Source organism: Meleagris gallopavo, chromosome 1, assembly GCF_000146605.3.
Source record: "Meleagris gallopavo isolate NT-WF06-2002-E0010 breed Aviagen turkey brand Nicholas breeding stock chromosome 1, Turkey_5.1, whole genome shotgun sequence".
Classification (NCBI taxonomy): domain Eukaryota; kingdom Metazoa; phylum Chordata; class Aves; order Galliformes; family Phasianidae; genus Meleagris; species Meleagris gallopavo.
The window spans coordinates 76,726,172-76,749,433 of NC_015011.2; the positions used below are offsets into that span (position 1 = coordinate 76,726,172).

Genomic DNA, 23,262 nt, shown 5'->3' on the forward strand with positions numbered 1-23,262 from the left:
TATATATATCTTCTTCCACCTCTCTTCTCTTTTAGTTTACCTGGTTTATTTCATGGAATCATAGAATTGCTCAGATTGGGAAAGACCTTAAAGATCATCAAGTCTACCCACAACCTGACCATATTACCCTAACTCTAACAACCCTCTGCTAAATCATGTCCCTGAACACCACATCCAAATAGTTTTTAGCCATCTTGCTCAGGAGCCTATTCCAGTGCTTAACCAGCCTTTCTGTAAACAAGTGTTTCCCGATATCCAACCTAAACTTACCCTGGTGCAACTTGAGGCCATTTCCCCTCGTCCTGTCACCAGTGAGACCAGCCCCGCTCTCACTGTAAGCACCTTTCAGATATTGGAAGAAAGCAATAATGTCTCCCCTCAGCCTCCTTTTCCCCAGACTAAACAGCCCCGGTTCCTTCAGTCACTTCTCATAGGGCACATTCTCCAAGCACTTCACAAGCTTTGTTGCCCTTCTTTGGACGTGCTCCAGCACCTCGATGTCCTTCTGTACTGAGGTGCCCAAAACTGCACACAGTACTCGAGGTGAGGCCTCATCAGTGCTGAGTACAGGGCAGGATGACTTCCCTAGTCCTGCTCACCACTCCATTCCTGATACAAGCCAGGATGCCATTGGCCTTCTTGGACACTTGGGCTCATATTCAGCTGACTGTCCATCTGTACACCAAGGTCCCTTTCTATCAGGCAGCTTTCCAGCCACTCCTCCCCAAGCCTGTAGGGTTGCCTGGGGTTGTTGTGACCAAAATGCAGAACCTGACACTTGGCTCTATTGAACAGTACAGTATTGAATTGTACAGTTTACCTTGGCCCATAGATGCAGTCTATTCAGGTCCATAATGTAGCTGTTTATACATTCCTGTCTCCACCAATTTATAGACACACCAAACTGATTACTCAGACAGAATTATTGGTTCAACTAAGAAGATGTTTCTAAAAACAAATCCATTGGTTATGAACAAAGTGAGGAAAAAGGTTTTCTGGGCCAAGTAATTGTGTTCTGTCTGATTTTATAACTGACTCCAGTGCAGATATTCTTTGTCAGATATTTGGGATAGAAGAACCAGATCTTACTTATATCAATTTTAACCAAATATAAACGAGGATAAGTTATTAAGTTGGTCAAAAGTAACAATGACAGCTGTGACAACTAATTGATTTACCAATAATAGCTAATCACCCCCTCCCTCACAGTTTAGGATATTGCTTAGCTTATGTTCTTTAAGACATATGCTGCCTTTGTAACTGTGAATTTATTCTACCCTACAATTATTTCTTTGAACGGGAATTTGGGATGCCATGTCATATTTTTTATCGTCTAAGTTTCTCAGTGGGTGTTTCAATTGCTGTGTGCCTTTGATTCAAGAGCAGCCTAATTTGTCTTTTTCATGGCTCCATTATGCTCCTTAACTGTACAGTATAAATGTGCATTACCAAGTATCTTGAACGTACTACTCTCAGTGTTAGGCATTAATAAAATCTTATCTCCTCTTGAAAAACAAATGTGGGGAGCGCTTCCTTATAAAAGACCTCTTTAATTTTTTGGGAGCACTAACTGGTATGGAGTGATAAAAATTCTTAAAAATATTTCCTTTCTTGTGAAGTTTAGGTCATGTTCTGTCCTCTGTCCACACTTCTTTTAGTATACAGATATCCAGATTACATCCCCAGACCTATTTCTTTGTCTTCTGCACTGTCAAAAAGAGATCTTTGAAGCTCTGTGCAAATTTCAAATATAGCTTGTAGTGAAGTTACACTGTTGCAATGTAACAGATATGCAGCAACTTTGAAGTCCCTTTCAAAGAAGGGCATAGTTTGAAACTTAGGGAAATCTGTATTCAAAATGAAACAATGAATCTCTCTTTGCAGGAAGGCACTTAAGCTTCTGACACACAACTTTCTGATGCCCACACTCAGCAATGAATAAAAGCTAAGCAGTAACTGGCAGGCTGCAGCAATCCATTTGGACCTTCTCCAGAATTAGGTGAAAATTAAAAGGAAAGTGCTTGTTAAGAGCTTTTGTAGTTACACCTTTTAGCCAGATTCTTTGGATTTCACTATAAGTAGTGAATCATCTTCTGGAACAGTCCTTCTTACCTATTCTTCTGCTGAGCGTCCTCATTTGTACCTCATTTACAAACACTCAGTGATGGGTAGCCAATGAAAAGTCACAGTCCAACCCTTTAGGAGACTGTGCTGGATCATCACCTGGGCCTGGATGGAAATTAAATGATCACATGGAATGCAGAGTATTTACCAACTACTAGAGTTTTTCCAAGGAACAGAGAAAAAATAGCAAATATCAGTCTATAAAGCCAAGAAGCTATAAAGAAGCAACAGGAAACTGAGGCAAGTACAGTGCCCAATAGGATTACTTTATGAGCTTTTCTTCACTCCTGAATTACCACACTCCTAAGCAAAACTACCAGACAAGAGCATAAGATGGAAAAAAAAACCACAAACACATAAATCACCTCAGACTGATGAACAGTAGATTTTATTTTTTTACACAATGAAGACTATATTATTGAGTTGAAGTATGTCACTTAATTGCCAGCTAAGCTCTACAGTACTGTTGCAAAACTGGAAAATAAAATAGAGATGTTTTTGGCATTAAAAGTGAAATGTCTACTGCAACCAGCTAAAAACTGCAACTCTACTGTTAATGAAAGCCCAGCAACAAAACAGAAAGCATCCAGAAGAGGATTTATTTGCAAGAGTTGTTAGTGCTAGTAATTAGACTATATCTAGCATTTGAACAACACAATCACACTCTCCTTTGATGAAGGAGCGCCTTTGAAGATAACTTTCTGATGCAGGTGGTGGAGGAACCGATGAGGGGAGGGGTGTTGCTGGATCTTATTCTCACTAATAAGGAAGGGCTTGTCAAGGAAGTAAAGGTCAGGGGCAGCTTGGGTTGTAGTGACCATGAGATGGTGGAGTTCAAGATCTTGAGTGGAAGAAGCAAAGCGAAAAGTAGGATTGCTACTCTGGACTGTAGGAGAGTCTACTGTGATCTCTTCTGGGACCTACTTGCAGCTATCCCGTGGGCAAGGGTGTTAGAAGGTAAGGGGGCCTGTGAGAACTGGTCGGCATTTAAACAATTATTCTAAGCTCAGGATCAGTGTGTCCCTGATCTGTGAGCAAGAAATCAGGAAAGGGTGGCAGGAGACCTGTATGGATGAGCAAGGAGCTCGTACACAAACTCAAAGAAAAGAAGAAGGTCCATGAAATGTCGAAAAAGGGTCTGACCACTTGGGAAGACTATAGAGATGTTGGCAGGGCCTGCAGGGGTGCGATGAGGATGGCTAAAGCCCGCCTGGAATTGAATCTGGCAAAGGTAATAAAGGATAATAAAAAAGGCTTTTTTAAGTATGTTAACAGTAAAAGGAAGACTAGGGAGAATGTGGCTCCCCTACTAAGTGAGGGGGGTGTTCTGGTAACAGGGAATGCTGAGAAGGCAGAGATACTGAATGCCTTCTTTGCTTCTGTCTTCAGTGAAAAAGCTCTCCCTCAGACCCCGGAGGTTAGTGAGAGGATCTGGGGAATGGAAGTCAGGGAAGAGGCGGTCTGAGAGCACCTAGGCAACACCAATGTTCATAAATCCATGGGACCTGATGGGATGCATCTACGGGTGCTAAGGGAGTTGGAGAGGATTAATTGCATGCGCTGGTACAGGCTGGGGGATGACCTGCTGGAGAGGAGATCTGCGGAGAGGGACCTGAGTGTCCTAGTAGACGACAGGTTGGCCATGAGCCAGGAGTGTGCCCTTGCAGCCAAAAAGGCCAATGGCATTCTGAGGTGCATTAAAAAGAGCGTGGCCAGCAGGCCGAGGGAGGTAATCTTCCCCCTCTACTCTGCCCTGGTAAGGCCTCATCTGGAGTACTGCGTCCAGTTCTGGGCTCCCCAGTACAAAAAAGACAGGAATCTCTTGGAAAGAGTCCAGCGGAGGGCCACAAAGATGGTGAAGGGCCTGGAGCATCTCCCCTGTGAAGAAAGGCTAAGTGAACTGGGTCTGTTTAGCCTTGAGAAAAGAAGACTGAGAGGGGACCTGATCCAGGTTTATAAATATCTAAGGTGTGGAAGGCAGAGTGGGGAGGCTAGACTGTTTTCAGCAGTGTGTGAAGAAAAGACAAGGGGGAATGGCCAGAAACTGCAGCATAGGAAGTTTCGCACAAATGTTCACAAGTACTTCTTTATGGTGAGGGTGATGGAGCACTGGAACAGGCTGCCCAGGGAGGTTGTGGGGTCTCCTTCTCTGGAGATATTCAAGACCCACCTGGACACCTACTTGTGTGACCTGGTGTAGGGAACCTGCTTTGGCAGGGGAGTTGGACTCGATGATCTCTGGAGGTCCCTTCCAACCCCTATGATTCTGTGAAAAAGCCTTCCTCTAGAAATAGAAGGCTGCCCATGCAAAAACACAGGCATCAAGACATTATTTTGTCTACTGTCATCCAACCAACATCCACTTCTGACATCATAGGCCAACATCAGAAAATGGAAGGCATTGATTTCAGCTACCCTTGCCTGCATTTTTGCATGGCTCAGATTGGTAAGTATAAGGGCAGGACAATGGAAAAACAGTCCAAACATTTATTTTTTAAACTATTCTACTCTCTACTCAGGGCCAGTTGAGGATGCAGATACTCTTCTTCTAACACTAACATTCCGCTTGAATCTTTTCTGCCGGCGGAGATAGTCCTTCTTGAAATAGGGATTGTAGTAGCAGAGTAACTGCAAAACACAAAGGGGAAGAGTTTGTTACTACAGTTTCAAGACAAAGGTACAATAACTAATAATTAGAATTTCAAAGGACCGAGAGAGAGGACTTTCAGGGGCAATTCAAACAGGAATACGTAGGTATGAAACATGGTATGGCTAAGAACATAGGTCTCTCCAAAATTAATGCCTCCTATTTCTTTCCATGGAAATTACAACAGCTATTAAGTGCACAATACTGTTATTTGATACAGCAAGTTCTCAGCTACAAAACACTCTTTATCAACTCTCAGCACCCTTCTGAACCACCCACCACCTCACTGTGCTCACATCCACTCTTTGGTCTCCATAAATGTTCAGCAGTTGTCAGCAAACATTGATGGGTGTCATTTCTTTCCACATGAAAGAATTCAGTTCCACCTCTGACGTCGTGGGCCAACATAAATCGGGAAGCATTACATTCAGAGCAGCCCTGGTAACAACCACCCTTGCTTGCATTTTTGCCATTTGCGAGCTACAGAGGAATGTAAGATTTTCAGAAACATAAGTACCCAAATATCACCAGCTGTCAATCACCTCATTTTGGACTGACTGGCCACCAATCCCACTGTCCCAAGAGCTATTTCACAGGTAGAGAGACTGCATACCTCGCAAGGAGTAGAAATTGCTGCTCCCTCTGCTGGGAATCCAGCACGTGAGGCAGAGCTTGGCGAATCCCCTTCTGTAATATAGAAGCCATGATGATGAAGGTGGCGAACAAAACTTTTCATGTTGTCAATGTCAAAGATTTTGAGAGATCCTGTCCTGGCCAGGACTTCTGTCCTGAACAACTGTTCCTCGATCACTATAAAGTCTCCACCATCACCCCACCAAATGGACTGGAAGTGATTGCTTTCAGTAACTTTCCAGAGGTTTTTCAGAAAGTAGCAGGATGACAGGTCTTTGGCTTTGGCGGAGCACTTCTCAAAAAGATCATGATGTCGTCTTTTGGCACATGGTTCCCCACGAGAAAGTGGAGAAGCCTTTTCTTCTTGGATAGGCCCTAAGGCAGCGTCCCGAGCCGTTCTTTTACAGCGGACTGGACGGGCAGCAGAACCCGCAACTGCCAAGTTGATGTTTGGCACAGAAACACCTGATGTTTCCTGTGAAGGTGTCTCCATTTGAGTTATTAATTTTTCACCTTGACAGAAATTCCTTTCCACAAATGTTCCTACAGCCAACGAGGCTTGTCGTGCCACCAGCAGGAAGAAGCACAGTGACATCATAGAGCAGAGAACGTTTGCTGGCATAATGGGGCAGTGAGGTACACAATAATTAAGGAAATATGAGCCAAAATATTTATGCTACCCAAACCAACAGATAAAAAGATAACTGTATTATCCCCGAGGAGCATTATTTTAAATAATGACTTCATTGGCTGTATGCATGTATATGTATACACACATATAACAGTCGTAATAGTTACCCTTGCTTGCATTTCTGAAAAAAATAACAATTAAAAATTAAAAAATAAAGGAAGAGGAAAAAACCTGACAGTGCAGAGTGAGGTTTGTTTGGCCACAAGGAGAATGTTAGTCATTTTTTCTGGAAAAAAATGACATTGGAGGAAATGTTCCTCAGTAGACCTGCAGCTGGCTGAAGATTGGAAAGTCTGGTAGTGTGATCACTTTTTTGGAGTGGCACAGGCAGTAGTTATATCCCTCAGGATTTCATGCTGGGTGCAGTTCTGGATCAACGTGTTCGTTTGTGTTCGTGATGTGGAGAAGGTATTGAACAGTAGCATCACTAGAAAGGACACAGTGGTCTAGGAAATTCGTATCACTCGGGAAAGGGATAGCCCAAGTTTGTGGGCAATGCTAAGCTCTTTTGAGTAGCCAAGTGTTGTAGCAAGGGAAAGGGATACCAAAAGAACTCATAGAACAAGATTTGGTAGGCTCATTAGTGGTGGAATGCAACGTAAAGCATTTAGCTAAAAGTAGTGTAAACCTTCTTTATGCATTATTGAGCTGAGTCAGCTCAGTAAAGTCTTACAGTTCTCTGAAATCATTGGCTCATCATAGGTATTGTTCAAAAAGCCAGAAATATATCATCATAATATCAGGAAGTATATTGAGAACAAGACAGATGTGTCATTTTGTCACTGCACAGAACTTCAGTGTGTTTCCTGAATAGAGGTTTAGTGTGTACTCCTCAAGAAGGATGCAGTGAATATGAGGTGATTAGAAAAAGGGCAGAAAAGGGAATTTAGTGCCGCAGAGAGATAGAGCAGTGCTCCCATTATTCCATGGAGCAGATTTGCTTTGCTTCTGCACGTTTGGCAAATCCTACAGGGCAGGGTTTGTGGAAATGTATAGAAGCTTCGGTTTGAAGAGAAGAAGTCTGATGCTGTGGAGCAGGCAGTATCACATGGTTCAAAATGTGATTATAGACATTTATTGGAAGTATGGATACTAATAGGACTGAGCCAGGTATAAAAGCTTGTGATATTTCCAGCTATTATGGATGCTGGTGGAGTGTGAGGGGAAGGCTCTTCAGGAATTGATGGTCTCATGTACTCTAAAGCACAAATGTTGCTGTGCTCTGCTCTGAGCTGGTATGGTATTTCTTATATTCCTGTGTTTCCATTGCTTAATCAAGTCCTTCACTCAGAATTTTAAATTGAATTAGGGGTAGCAGGAGGCTAACTGAGTTTGTCCAAAACAGTTGTTTGTCGTAATTGTAATGCATTGCTATTACTTATTGCCAGAAAGGAAGGGTTAGCTGGGCCTTTAATTTACTTGTATTGTATACATATTCACTTCTTCCAGTTTCTTGGTATACAGAGTTATCCAAATCAAACTGGTGTAGTTCTGTTGCTCGAGTAACCACATTTAAACTGATGAACAGTGACTGACCAAACACACCAATTACCTGTCCCTCTTGCCAAGTAAAACACAGCAACTTAAACCATGATTTAGTCTGACAAATGATTTGTTGTTTAAGCCTAATACCTCTTGATTCACAGACTGACACACATTCAGTTACTGCAATTTGGGTGATGAATGTTAGCCCATTAGGCTTCAGTACTGAATTTTTTTCCAGCTGAAATCTTTTCCCTTCTGAGCACTCTTTTGTGTTTTCTCCCCTTTTTATTAGTCTTTTTCTTCACAGTCAGCACACTTCTAGCCTTGCTTAGGAAAGGATTGTGTTGTGTTTAAAGAAGTGAATATAACTTACTTGAACACAGAACTGCAGATTTGACTGAACAAGTGTTGTTTAGATCACTTGGTGTTTTGGTAAGTGGTGTAATGTCAAAGCCACTAATGCAATGAAATACACATGCAGTTTTGGCTGTGGAAGCAACAACTGCCAGAGAGGGATCAATGACAGCATAGTTTTTAAAGGGAGTCCTTGTCAACACAAGTGCAACAGAGCACCATCTCCTCTCTATCCGTGACTAGAAGAAAGGAATCAGAAACCACTTTGAACCAGATGGTGATTCCTTCTAGAAGAAATGGAAGTCTGAGGTTAGTATTTCCAATTCAGCACAGTTTACTTCTTTGTGAAATACACATTTGGTGCATATTGATGCACTTTATCTTGTACACAGAAAATAGCAAGTCTTATAAGCATGGGGAAATTTATACTAAAAATCACTGAGCTTTTGTCTTGATGTCAGATAGCTTTATGCAACATTGGCAACCAAAATAGTCTAATGACTGTTAGCCAGGAAATGACTAAATATAAGATGTGACAACAAAGGAATTGCCATTAATAATGCTAATTTTTACTTGTTAGCAAACACTTCTTACTGCCTTCCATCTGGAGCAAGCATGATGATTTGAACATTTTTAGGCCGTTAGCATGCTCTTAAACATCCAAACCTGCTAATATTGAAAGGAGGGAATAGAGCATGTAACCAAAGGAGCAGAATGTAGACCACCTAGTTCTTTTGATGATTATGTCATATATAGGTAATTAGCAACAGAACAAAAGGGAGAAAAGTAAATTAAAAAACAGAGTATACATCAGCAATGTTTGCCTGTTTCACTAACTTTGAAATGAATATTGGAAAAGCTGAATAGTGTACATCAAGGTTATTTCATGGTATATTTCTTGTCTTGCCCCGTAAAAAGTCTTCCTCATATCAGGAAGAGGAAAACATCTCTCTGTCTAATGGGATTCAGAAACAATTAAAATTCATGTGCTGTGATGTTTTCTCCAGAATGAATGTTAAATGAAGAGTTTGTTATACAGGATTACATTAGGTCATCTTTTTCTCTCATCTTTTCATCAAGGAATTATAGAATGGCCTGGATTGAAAAGGACCTCAAAGATTATCTAATTTCAACACCCCTGCCATGGGCAGGGTTACCAACAAGGGTGGTTTTAAAACCACCCTTGCAGAAAGTGGAGGCCTGGGGCCTGATCCTTCACTTTCACTTTCAGATGAGCATTCATTTTGATAGGACTGCAGAACTGCCAAGCCAATCTCTGTCATATCTGAAAAGTCAGGTGAAGTCCTTCATGACTGGAAAAAGGGAAACATCACTCCCATTCTCAAGAAAAGGAGAAAGGGAATCTAGAAACCTGGGAAACTAGAAGCTCTTGAGTAACGTGGGGAATTACAGGCACATGTCTATACCTGGGAAGACCATGGAGATTGTCTTTGATGATTTGGAAGATAAGTTAAAGCACTTAAAAAACAAGGAGGTGATCTGTGACCGCCAGCACACCAAGGGCAGATAGTGCTTCACCAACCTCGTGGCTTTCTATGACAGCATTGGTGAACAAGGGAAGGGCAACTGAAGTTGTCTAACTATATTTCTGCAAAACCTTTGATATGGTCCCACATCACATCCTTATCTCAAAATTGAAGAGATGTGGATTTGAAGGCTGGACTGTTTGGTGGATAAAGAATTGGTTGTTGTAGCCACTGGATTGTGACCAGTGGTTCTGTGTCCAGGTAGAGGTGAGTAATAAGTAGGTTCCATCTTACTATCAATACTCTCCAACAAATTCATCAGTGACATAGACAGTGGGATGGAGTACATCCTCAGCAGGTTTGCTGATGACACCAAACTGACACAGTAGAAGGAAGAAGGCAGTTGATACAGTAGAAGGAAGGGATGCCATCCAGAGGGACCTCAACAAGCTTGAAAAGTGGGTCCACATGAGCCTACTGAGATTGAACAAGGCCAAGTACAAGATGTTGCTCTTGGGTCAGGGCAATCCCAGATATATGTACAGACATGGAGAGCAGACCTGTAGAAAGGACTTGGGGGTCCTGGTGGAACAAAAGCTTGTCATGAACTAGCAGTGTGTATTTGCATCCTGGAAGGTCAACTATATCCCGGGCTGCATGAAAAGAGGGATGGCTGGCAGGGAGAGGAAGATGATTATCCCCCTGTACTCTGCCCTTGTAAGGCCTTACCTGCAGTACACTGCATCTAGACCTGGAGCCTCCAGCACAAGAAGGATGTAGAAGTGTTGGAGTGGGTCCAGAGAAGGGCCACGGAGATGATCAGAGGGCTGGAGCACCTGTCCTGTGAGGAAAGGCTGTTGGAGATGGGTTTGTTAAGCTTGGAGAAGAGAAGGCTCTGGGGAGGCCTCATTGCAGCCTTCCAGTACTTGAGGATTTTTTTGTTTGTTTGTTTGTTTGCTTGTTTCTTTGTTCTAACCGGGTCTGACAGTAATAGGAGAAGTGGAATAGCTTTATACTAAAAGAGAGGAGATTTTGGTTAGGAGTTATTAGGAAGAAATTCTTTACCCAGAGGGCATTGAGGCACTGGCACAGGCTGCCCTGGGAAGCTATAAATGCCCCATCCCTGGAGGTGTTCAAGGCCATGTTGACTGTGGCCCTGGGCAGCCTGATCTAGTGAGTGGCAACCTTTCCATGGCAGGGTGTTGGATCTACATGTTATACTTGCTTATCTAATATTATAATTTCAGACATGCTGAAGTATAACATAGTTCAATTAGAGACGTGGAGGTCTGAGTTTAAATGGGGTTCTGGGCCCATCATTGGAGAGCACTACTGAGACTAGCCAGGACAAGTAAGGGAAACAAGTACAAGCAGGACTGTGGTGCAGAAATTTAGTTTGGGTGACTTTTGGCTTTTATAGTAAATACACACTGAAAATGAGGAAAAGACTTTGATTATCTGAAGATGTGAGGAAGCTGTGGCACAGTGATTAACATGCAGTTAATTTTTATGCAAGTTCAGTTCTATTACTATTGTTAAGGCAGTTTATTTCTTTATTCTAATGTGAGTTTTCAGGCTCTAGAGCTTTGCTCTGCTGCTCAGTCCGTGCTGCATCCAAACCTTTCTGTTAGTTTTTCTCTGCTGGCCTTTCTATACAAAATATATATCCACTCAAATAAATGATTTTCTGATCTCAGATATTATCTGTACTGATTTAGAGAAAACAGACATAAAAATGCAGAAGTTTAAAATTCGTTCTGACTTTGTGCTTTCAGGTTCCTGAGCACACAGAACTTGCCTGGATTCTTGGATGCTTAACTAATGTGCCACGGTTACTACGTTTGCCCCAGTGGAAGGTATGAGCAGTTTAGTAAGTTAAAATAAAGTATATGGGAATTCAATACAATTGTTGTCCTTGAAATACTTGTTACTTGTTGAGTATAAACTGTATCTTTGTTATCCTTGCTCTAGGGTTGAGAATTCTGTAGTCCAACAGTAAAAAGAAGAAGTTTCTTGCGCAGAAACTTGCAGTAGCTCTACCAAAATGGGAAGAATTGTTTAATTCATTTTATTAAACTGATTTTCTTAGCTTGTTTGGAGTTATTTTGATTCTTGTTCAATAATGCATAAACCTACAAGATATTGTAGTGGAAACTTCGAGCCATGCTGATTAAGGAGTTCTATAAAGGGAAGTGGCTGTTCTGTAAATCTTATGGAATAGGGCGAAAAAGAAACATCGCAAGAAATGTATGTTGGGGGAGGAATATAGAATTAAAATACTAAAATTGTTCTCAATTATAAAGTTAATGAACCTTGATTGTTTGCTTTTATAAGTTTCATGCTCATCTTAATCTTGGTACTGTATCAGCATTACCACATCAACTGCGTAGATACATTTCATTTCCTTGGATTTTATTTGGCATTTAGTAAGCAGAAAAAAACAAAAAGCAGGAGAGAGAAGTATCAAAAAAGGGGAAAAAATCCTTAAGAGCAGTTTGGCTTGCAGAGTTCAGAGCAGTCTTAAATACATCCAGATGTTTTCTTTTTTCCTGTTTTTCTTCTTAATTAAATAAAAACAGTAAAACTTAAATACAGCAACCAGTGTTAATGCATGGCATAAATTAAAGCCAACCTTTTCAAACCCAAGGTTCTAAAGTTAAGCTCTTAAATCCTATTTTGACTGGATTGACTTTCCAACTCTGTAAGTGTTACAGGTGCTAGGCTTTGCACAGTGGGTTCCCTGAGCCCAGGCACTTGGGACATAGAGAGAAGACAGGATCTGTATGATAGAGTGAGAAAAATTGAAAGGTATTTGTATAATCTTAATGAACTAATATAGATTTTAAGAGTTTTATTGTAGTTAACTATTGTTAAAAAGTAGCTATATTGTTGCTGGAATAGACTAAATTATCTATAGCTAGAATATCTTGATTTAAGAGTACACTCCGAAGACAGTGAGAACTAATGGAGAGAATGCTGGACCATGCCTCTGCAGTTCTGGATTCTCCTGCTCGTTGTCACTGACCATTTTGGTGACTATGATCACTATGTCTTGATCTCTTGTCAGAGAAATAAGAAGTGCTAATGCCTTTCTATATCTTGATTATAAAGTGTTTCAGAAACTTACTGCCAAAAATACTATTTTAGAGGTAGAGATTATCATAATAATTCAGCTTTAAAAAATACTATTTTAGAAGTAGGTTTTATCATTATAATAACCCAGCCCGACTATTTTGTATTTGTGATCATTCTGGTTAGTAAGATTACAAAGAGGAAGAAAACATAAGCTTATGTTTTCTCACTGCTACTGTATTAGAACAGTGTGGGAAAATACACAAATATAGAATATAAAACAAAGAAGCAAGATTCACAAGAAGCAGATTCTACATAGCACGCTTTTCTCTAGAGTTATATGATGAATGAACACAGTAGCTGAACCTACACTTAAATTAGTTAGAGCTCGAACTAACTAAAATCATGGAGTTTGACACTGTTAGCCAAAAGTGTGATTTTGCTCTCTTTCTCTTTTCCAAACAGATGAAATGTGCCAGCCAGAATAATGATGGAAATGTCGGTTTGTTGACTTACCCTGTTCTTCAAGCAGCAGATATTTTGCTGTACAAGTAAGAGGCAGAATGTGAGCCCATGGGCAATGTCTATTCAGCCGCCTTAAAGTGAATATTCATCAGGTCAACATGCCAACTTACTAGGTGGGGGAGCTGGGTGTGATTAGATAAATTGGAAATGGATGACAGCTTTTTACTTTTCCAGTGGCTGGTTGAAATCTAGCCTGGGTTAAAAACAACTCAATGGCTGTAAACAGAAAAAGCAGGTCACCTCACAGCAATTCTCAGGGAATTACAGCACACTGATTTTGATGATACATATTGCATATGCATAAACATTTGTACCTACGTTTTTTAAAAAATTAAATATACTTTATTTCACGCAGTATACTGTAGGGATACTTTAGCTGACTACATACACCCCAGCTGATAAGTCTTGTAGCATACCCTGCTGTATTTCATGATACGTTTAAAATTTTCTCGATAAGTATCAGAGGCAGTGTAGTGTGTATTACTTATTTTTATATTCCAAGTATATGTATTTGGTGGAATTTTTTGAAGTGAAGTTGTGAATGCTTGTTGGGACACCAAAGTAACACAGATCAAGATTTGCAAGTTGTTAACCCCCCAAAAATGTATCTAATCCTCAGTGCTCATTAATAGGAGAGGACAGTAATGTAGGAAGACTAGTACATTATACTTCTAATTTATGTGAATTTTATCTAAAAATAATAGATAAAAAAAAATAAGCAAAAGGAATAATCTGAACATTAAAATGATCTTTTGAACAGCAAGGCTTATTTGATTATAAAGCAGTATTTTAAGTAGACAACTTTATTGGAAATTACCCTACTTTGGGTGATTGAATTCAACCATGTATGTCTCCTCTGTCTCTAGTAAGATCATTTGATTCATCCTTCTTTAGTGAAGCCCGTGGTTTGTTTGCTACTATGTGTATTAACAGCAGGTTGTCCAAACAGAGCAGAAAACAAGGAAGTGAAAGAGAAACGATATCTCTTTGAAGAAATTTCACGTAGAATCTTTATTAAGAAGTGTTTAAATGTAAAAACATAATATAGGGAACAGGAATCAGGGAAAAATGGAAACACAGGAAGGGAAGAGTAGTCACAAAGAAGAATTAAGAGCAGGAGGAGGGGAAAACAGTATGAATTCAGATGAACCAAGGATCAAAGAAAACGGAAAATGGGCAGAAGGCAAATATATGACAGAAAGGAACAAGAATAGCAACAGGACAAATATTTTTAAAAAAGCAGCAGAGACATTTATAAAAACAATATGTTTTCTGTTTAGTGGCAAACTTTGTCATATGGAAACATTTCTTTTGACCTGCTTAAAGTATATTGATTATGGTACCTTATTTTCTTTCTGGTAGTTGTAGGCCACTGTGATTTCCTATTGGCTACTGTAACTTTTTAGGTTGCCTTGCTGACTATTTGATGAGGGATAAAGGTAGACAAATTGATTTCTGGATGTCTACCTAGTAATTTAGAGTTCAAAGGAAGAAGTACCATGTTGAACGAAAATTTTCTGGGAACATAAAAGATGCACAGTGAAGTTCTTTACACTGGAACATGTCCAAGATTCAGAGCTGAATACCCTACAAGCTTTAGGAAGGAAAAATCTGCTTGGAGGGAGGGGAGAGTAATCAAAAACTTCAAGTCAGCTTAATCTAGAAGAATCATATATTTTTAGCAAGTATGGTTAAGTATGGGAAAGAATCACCAGGGGAAGTAGTGGAATCTTCACCTCCTCATGTCCTCAGATGCAGATTGTATTTTCCTCCAGAACTGCATTCATGCTGTAGAGCTTAGTACAGAAGATCAAATGATCCTTTGATCCTAACAATCCTAATCTAGGAAAGATAGTACTCATGGGTAGAAACGCTGGCCCACATTATATTTATGTAATTTGAACCATGAGAAAGAGCCACTCTCTTCTTTTCTTCTATTGGTAAATCCACAATACTAACCTCTCAACAATAGTTACATCTTGCTGGGACATGACAAGGCAAGTTAGGACATTATGCCTGGCAGATCTTACTTGCTTTGTTCACGAAATCTAAAACAAGTTCTTTGATCTCTAAGAAGACAGCAGGAGATAGGACCAAACCTTTATTTGAGCTGAGTTTAATTATTTGCTCTTATTGATATCTTTACCATACATGTTTTTGAGAAAAGTTATTTTTACCCTTGGAGATATGCTTCAGTTCACCACAAAAAAGCAGATTCATACTGGGATGAGTATGAGCAATCAGTTAAGGATCTTGTTCACACAGCACCTCTACCTAGCTGGCTGAGTATTCAGCTCATTCTGGCCCTTAGTAATGTCAGAGTAACATTTCAGTGGGACCAGAGAGCTTTGCTGAGTTTCCTGTATCTGTCTTTTATTAAAAGGTCGACACATGTTCCCGTTGGAGAAGATCAAGTCCTGCACCTGGAACTAGCCCAAGATATAGCACAACATTTTAACAAGAAATATGGAGAATTCTTTCCTGTGCCTAAAGCCATTTTGAGTAAGTCGATCTTTGTGTTTTTTTGTAGTTTATTTTTTTCCCTAAATTGCACTTCAAGTCTGAAGATCAATTTAAATATTGTGGAAATAATTTCCAGGACTAGGAAGAGAGAAGACTGATGCTAAAAGAGTAGAAAATGAAAAAGTGACAAGAAACAAGATACTGTGAAATTGTACTCCCAAAATGGACATAAGGCGTTACAAATCCCTGGTAGAGGCATGTAGGCAGCATCTATTATTCTAGTCTAGGGGGACAGTTATGCTCTGATCTGTCAGTCAGCCCTGCTGTTCAAATTCTAGAGCTTTTAGGGAGGGACTCTCTTCCATGTTGCTAGTTCAGGAGGTGTATAAGGAGTATGTCAAAAGACCTCCAGCAAGCAAAATTCTGCATTGTCTGAGTAGTAATTTATATTAAGCATACTAAACAGCATGTTGGTTTATTGCTACAGTGCATGAAAATCTTTTAATTGTGTTTAATTCATACTTGCGTATTTCACTAAATTCTCTTACAGACCTCAGACTTTCCATTTTTTACCTTAGACTCAGAGAGACTTATAAGTAAAATCTTCTCAGCAGAGCTACAGGGTCATAGGCTGGGGCGTGACGGAGAGTCAGATAGCGCAAATGGTGTGTTTGTTAAGAAACGTGAAAAATTGGGCAAGGAAGAAGCATTGCATCTTTGTTGTAAGTAATGTAGAGGAATGCACAGCAGAGACCTTCGGCCCTGAAAGGGCAAGGAGCACTCACCTTAGAAAAGACAGACACTAATAAACCTTTCTCAGTTTTCAAGCCTCTGTGACAAAAATGGTGTTAGATCCAGTTAGACCCAGAGTGGGGCTTATAAAATACTGAGTTTTGCAAGCTCTGCAGTTTCTAATGAATAGCTAAATAGTAAATACTGTAAAGAGGAGATGAATGTAGTCTGTGCTACTGGTGAGGCTGTTTACCAGAAAATAAAAAGCTCAAACTGTAAAAAGAACTTTTCACTTTCCTCATGAGAAGCATAAGTGAGCAAGTACATATAAACCAAAGAACTGTTTTAAATAAATGGATTGGTTAGGAAGCTATTCAGACTTGCTAGCTATAGACAGCTACATTGCCTGATCTACTTCAAATTTACAGGGAAGTGATAGACTCCTCCAAAAGGTGTATCAGAAAAGAGCCCCTTCTAGGGTCATCTGAATTGTTCTTTAAGTAGATACATGATCAGTCAAAGAGTATGTGGTGAATTTAGTTGAATTTATTAGATGTCAAAAAACATTTAGCATAAGTACTTGCAGAGGTACTTCTGTGTACTCCAGAAATCATGTTTCTTGCTGAAAGATTGAAATAGTTTGGGCTAATTCTGTTAAATAAAAGACTTTGCAATATTCCCTTAACGTCATTATTTAATTTTGTGTATCTTAGGAATTTGTACAATACCTACGCTTGTTTTATCTATACTGTGCCTTCCCTGTGATGAAGCTGATTATTGTTTGATTAGGGAAAACTAGTGACTTTATTGATATTTGGGAGAATTGACAAGAAATTTTGGGTGATAAAGCTTCCTACTTAAAATAAGGTAGTTACCTCCTCTGGACTTCTTTTTACAAATTAATTTAGCCTGTTTCCCCACTGTTAGGGAGTCTTTCATTAATGTTCATTCCGTACTCTCAAGATAACTAATCCCTGTGTCCCCACAGAAGTTTCCATGTAGAGAGGAGGAAAAAATGAAGTAAGTTTTGATTTAGTTAGGGGAGAAGAAAAATTACTTATAAAGACAGGGAAGGAAAATAGGAGGGTTGATAATTATGCTTACAACTCCTTTTTAAGCAGTGACAGAGAGTTCTGTCATTCTGCTACCAAACGTTCTTAGCAATTGTCATAATAAACAATTGTCTATACATGTGTATAATTAATACTTTTTTTTTTTTTAAGGTACAACAAAGAAAATAAAATCCCTCAGAGATCCAACAGTGAAGATGTCTAAGTCAGACCCACAGAAGTTAGCTACTATTAACATAGCAGACAGTCCTGAGGAGGTAGTACTGAAATTCCGAAAGGCCGTGACTGACTTTACCTCTGAGGTGACTTATGACCCATCCAGTCGCCCTGGTGTCTCCAACCTGGTGTCCATTCACGCTGCGGTAACTGGACTTAGCATAGAAGAAGTGCTGCACCAAGCTGTTGGTCTTGACACTGCTCAATACAAAATGGTGGTAGCAGAGTCAGTTATTCAAAAATTTACACCTATCAGGAATGAAATCAAGAAACTCCAGGAAGACAAAGCCTATCTGATAAAGATTTTAGAGGCTGGAGCAGAGAAAGCCAAAGAACTGGCTACCCCCATCTATCAAGAAGTAAGAAGACTGGTGGGATTTCAGTAACTGGCAAGCAGTTGCAAGGACTTCAGTCATTTGCTCCTGGGATAGCTATTTTGTTTGAAACAAACAGTTTGAAACAAAAACTTTTTTTTTCTCTCTCTGCAAAATCCAAGTAGAATAGCTAAGCTGTTTACATCAAAAAGGTGTGTGAAACCAGTTCCTTCCAGTGGGACCAGCTCTGAACTTGTAGGGATGGTCAGAGGATGAGGGTGCAGGCAATCACAGATATGAAGAAATTATACAAAACCAGGATACAAAGTTGCTCAGATGGGGTTTGGGGTTTTTCCTCCAACCACTACAAGAAGCTGAGGTATAGGCAAGATGGTTTTAATCCAGTTGAAGGAGTTGTAATCTTCTCAAGAACACCCTTAGCTGTTTATGTGATCTTGTTAGAGCTGGATAACTCGTGGTTATTCAGCTTTGATACCATGATGGTCTGCTCTTGGATAACCAGACAGCACAGAGTTACAAATCAGAATGACTGGGCTTTGGTGATGAAGAGAGAACTTACTGCTTCTCCCTGTCTTGTCTTCAAATTCAGTGTAATTTTGTATCTACATCTAGTTTGTATGAGGTGAGTTAGTCAGATACTGATATCCATACAGTAGAACTCACTGTGGCTGCTAGTTCTAGAGGGCCTCTTTGATAGTCTCTCCAAAGAATGCAGAGCAAATGTGAATTTCACTTCTGCCAGCACTGCCATCCTCCTGATCGATTCTGAAGTTCTTTGTTAGGAAACTACCCAAACTTCAACTCATCCTTTTCCACCTTTTTTTTGGTCTAGCAGGGAGCCCTGAGATTTTCAATTCAGCATCAAGTCTAGGATTGCTTTAGGAAAGGTTCAGGGAGAAAAGATGTGTGAAAGAGATCTTATGCTGATCTGTGAGAGAACTTTCTATATAATTTACAAAACTAATTATTTAAAAATTATGCTCAGGTCATAGCGAGGACTACAGTAAAATAATTTATCAAAATTGAATTAAATAGATCTTTGTGAAATCTCACTGCTAAACCTCACCTTCCTGGGTTTCCGCAATAGGAACTTGAAAGACAATCAAAAAATCATATGGTTGATTGTCCTTTTATGTTGGAGAAGTTGCCATGGGCAAGTCAGCCTACTGCCTGCATTACAGCCACCTTTGTAAGAAAAAAAAATGTCATTATTGTCATTGGTGACTGGGAAAAGAGGTCCCAATACAATGACTAGACCCACTTGATAAGGAAGTCTGCTACCCCCCTGGAGCCTGTATTAAAGATGTTACGAGAAAACTTCCTAACCTAGTGCAGCCCCCAGATTACTACCCATTATTGTTTTTTGATGTAGGCAACAATGAAACTGTGATGAGACCAGGAGAGGCATCGTGGGCAATCAAAAGGATCTGTAGATTCTTGGGACAATTGGTTAAAGGTTTGGGAGTGCTGATAGTGTTTTTCTTTATCCTTCCAGGTGCTTAGAATGCTTAGAAATATCCAGGCAGAGCTTATCAATATATGGCTCTTAGGCTGGTGTCATTGGCAAAATTTTGGATTTTTTGATCACAGTATGGTCAGTGCAATGCCAGGCCTGCTGGCACTTGACAGGATGCACCTTTCTCAGAGAGAGAAAATTGTTTTTTTGTTTTTTTTTTCTGGGCTTACTGAAAGAACTTTTAACTAGACTTGAAGATGAAAAGAGATTAAACGAGGCTTGCCAGTAGTAAGCTGTGAGATGACTAACCAGAGTTTGAAGGATCATGTGCTAGTGAGGTCCTTCAGTCTTCTCCACAAGGCGCTGGGTACACTAGAGCACATTTGAAATTTTTCTGTATTAATGCATACAGCACGAGGAACAAGCAGGAGGAACTAGAAGCCCTGGACTTGTTACAGACTTACAACATTGTTGGTGTAAGCAAGACTTGATGAGAAGAGTCCTGTGACTGATGTATCATGTTAAACAGTTAAAGACTTTTCGTGAGGGACAGGCAGGGCAGGAGAGGCAGTGTGTGGCACTGTATGTAATGGAATAGCTTGGTTGTATCAAGCTTACAATTGGCAATGATATGATTGAGACCCTCTGCCTAAGTATTACGGGACAAGCAGGCAAGTAGATATCACTGTGGTAGTCTGGACAACAACACAAATTATTATGTAAAGAATGAAAGATTATATTCCTAGATCAGCCACCCTTGTGCTAGTGGGTGACATCAATTTGTTAGGTGTTACTTGAGAGTACCATACAGTTGATACAAATAGGTCCATAAAATTCCTGAAACACTTTGATGGTAACTTTTTGAACCTTGGAAACAAGGTCAGGTGATTCAGGGTACTACAGAGGTGTTGTTCACCACTGTAGTGAGAAAATTTGTACAGCAAAAGCTTATTTAGGGCTGAAGTTGGCCAGTACTGTGGGGAACAAAAATAGTACTGTGGGGGACAACAAAAAGGACTTTTTTTACGTATGTTTTCAGCAAAAGGAGGACCAGAGATAACACTGATTAGTTACTTGGTGAGGATGGTCGCCTCACAAATAGGGACGTAGACAACAGAGACATTTAATGCCTCCTTGACATCTGTCTTTAACACTGATGATGGGTCCTGACTAGAGCCATGAGTTGAAGGATTGTGACTGTGGTAATGGTAAACTCCCAACCAGCTCTAATGTTATGCCGGGTTTGCTGCTCCAGCTGGATGTATTTATATGTCTACTGGGCCTGACGGGGTTCATCCCAGGGTATTCAAAGAGCTGGCTAATATCATCTTGAGACCTCTCTCAACTATTCTTTAGTGGTGTTGGGAATCTGATGAGATCCAGTCTGGAAGATGACAGATGTTGTTACAGTTTTCCAGAAGGGCAAGAAAGACCCTGGTAATTATAGATCTTTCACTCTCACTTCAATGCCTTGCAAAATTATGAAGAAGATTATTCTGGGAGTTATTGAAAAAAACCTGAAAGACAATGTAGTTATTGGTTACAGATAACACAAGTTCACAAGGAAAAAAGTCTTCTTAGGTCTAGTTTACCTATTTAGCTGAAGAAGGGAAGCCAGTCGATCTTTCTGAATTTCAGCAAAGCTTTTGATACTGTTTCTCACAGTATCCTTCTGAGGAAAATGTCCAGAATACTTGTAGACAAATACATAATAGGATGGCTGAACAATTGGCTGACAGTTGGGACTCAGAGGGTTATAGTAAATAGTGTTACATCAGGCTGGTGAGGGTCCATAGGGCTATACTTGAGGGCCAGTTCTCTTCAGTGTTTTCATAAATGACTTGGATACAGGACTTGAAGCTATGCTAAGTAAATTTGCAAACAATAATAAATTAGGAGAACCTGCTGACTCCCTTGATGGTAGAGGCCTTGCAGAGAGATACTGACAAATTGGAGGGCTATGCAGTCACCAACCATGTGAAGTTTAACTAGAGCAAGTGATGGATTCTGCACCTGAAACCAGCAAATATGTCTGTATGTACAGATGGGAAGATGAGATGCTGAAGAGCAGCCCCACAGAAAGAGATCTGCAAATTCTGCTGATGGCAAGTTGAATCTGAGTCAGCAGTGTGCCCTGGCAGCCTGAAGGGCCAACTGTACCTGCAAGTGCATCAGGCCCAGCACTGCCAGCCGGTCAAGGGAAGTGATTGTCCCAGCCTGTGCTGTGCGGCCTCACCTCGAGCACTGAGTGCAGCTTTGGTTACCACAACATAAGAAGGACATAAAATGATTAGAAAGCATCCAAAGGAAGGCTACAAAGGTGGTTTGTTCAGGCCAGAGCAGAGGAGCTGAGGGGAGGCCTGATGGCGGCTGCAGCTCCTCACAGGGAGCGGAGGGGCAGCGCTGAGCTCTGCTCTGTGTGACAGCGACAGGGCCCGAGGGAACGGCATGGAGCTGTGTCAGGGGAGGGCAGCTGGGGGGTAGGGACAGGGTCTGCACCACAGGGCGGTGGGCATGGAATAGGATGCCCAGTGGGCACGGCCCCAAACTGACAGAGTTCAAGGAATATTTGGACAGTGCTTTCAGACATTGGAATTGAATTTTGAGTGGTCCCTTGGAGCCAAGAGTTGGACTTGATGAACTTTGAGGATCTCTTCCAACTCAGGATACTCTATAATTCTATGATAAAATGTAATGGAAGCCTTACTTGTCCTGTGCTAGCATATTAAATGGTGCTATGTTTAAACTTTCAGAGTTTCATACTTTGTGAGCTCATAACCATTATATGCCTGTGGCATTTGTCATGGAGAACTGCAGTCTTATATGACTGAGTTGAAAAATTTGGGAATTTCTATGTAAAGCAAATTTTAATAAATAAAGCTGTTTGATTTTTAATTTACCTGTTAGCAGAGTGACGTAATTTAGAAATAGTTAATTTTGCAAAACAAGAAGTAGTGTCTGAGCATCTGAGAATCTGCACTGAGAGCTGTATTTGCTCATTAAGGATCTGAAGAAAGAGAACCACAAAGCAAATACTTGATAATGGTGGAGTTTCTGAAGTTAGTCAGTGCAAGAAGAGCAGAGTGGATGGTGAGAATGAGGGGAAACCAAGTGCAATATTGACAAGTCCTCTAGAAATAACGAATGTATTCAAAACAGTCCTTGGTTTCAAAGTAACTATAGCAGACTACAAAGGGGACACATTACTGTGGTTACGAAGGTATTTCATTAGACTTTAATCAGTGTTTCATAACATATTAAATATATATATCAGTCTGCATAGGAAACAAGGCAAAAAATAAGACACACCTCATGATTAATATTATTGACTAATGTCAAGACTAAAGCTTACTGGATTTGTTTAACTCACTTCTATTTGTATTCCATCTTTAAGCTGACTGGCCAGAGGACTTGTGCTACTTTACTTTTACATTCACTTTTATGCCTGTTTTGAGGCCCTATCTTGGCACACAAAGAGAAACAAGAGGAAGAGGATGACAGAAGTAAATTAAAATAAGTAACAGAGAGTAGCTTTGTTTCTTTCTGTGTTGTCAAAAAAAAAAAAAGGCAAATTAATAAAAGTTGTTGCGTGTAAAATGGTGTACAGATAATTAGCCATTAGCCAAGCTCACACAAGTTTAGCTACATTTGGTAAATTAGATTTGGTAGACTAAAGAACTGAATGCTTCAGTTAAAGTAAATCTCTACTGTTTAATGATTTTTCTTTCACAGTGATTCTCAACCTCTGACTTCTGTACGTTATGAGTCAAAGCATGTAATATGAAAAACAGATATTCCCTCCTGCTTTGATGCTTGGATTTGGCCAAAGGCCTCACCCACAGTTGGTTCCTTAAGAGAAACTGGTACTGTGCTTCTGGATGGAGATGCTAGAGAGGCAGAGAGTCTTTAACAATAATGGATCTGATTTCTACCTTTGTTTTGTTTTGTTTTGTTTTTTGGTTTGGTTTGGGT

General features: G+C 40.2%; 1 protein-coding gene across 2 annotated transcripts in view; it reads left to right on the forward strand.

The window, feature by feature from the left end:
• The window catches only part of WARS2 (tryptophanyl tRNA synthetase 2, mitochondrial), a 47,146-nt gene extending 25,426 nt beyond the window's left edge, over positions 1–21,720 (forward strand). For both annotated transcript variants that reach the window (XM_003202691.4, XM_010718674.3), the window contains 4 exons: positions 11,197–11,277; positions 12,959–13,044; positions 15,402–15,520; positions 17,437–21,720. In XM_003202691.4, the coding sequence (XP_003202739.3) occupies positions 11,197–11,277; positions 12,959–13,044; positions 15,402–15,520; positions 17,437–17,885 (735 nt within the window). In that variant the 3' untranslated portion in view covers positions 17,886–21,720. The remainder of the gene's footprint in view (positions 1–11,196; positions 11,278–12,958; positions 13,045–15,401; positions 15,521–17,436) is intronic.
• The last annotated feature ends 1,542 nt before the right edge of the window (positions 21,721–23,262 follow it).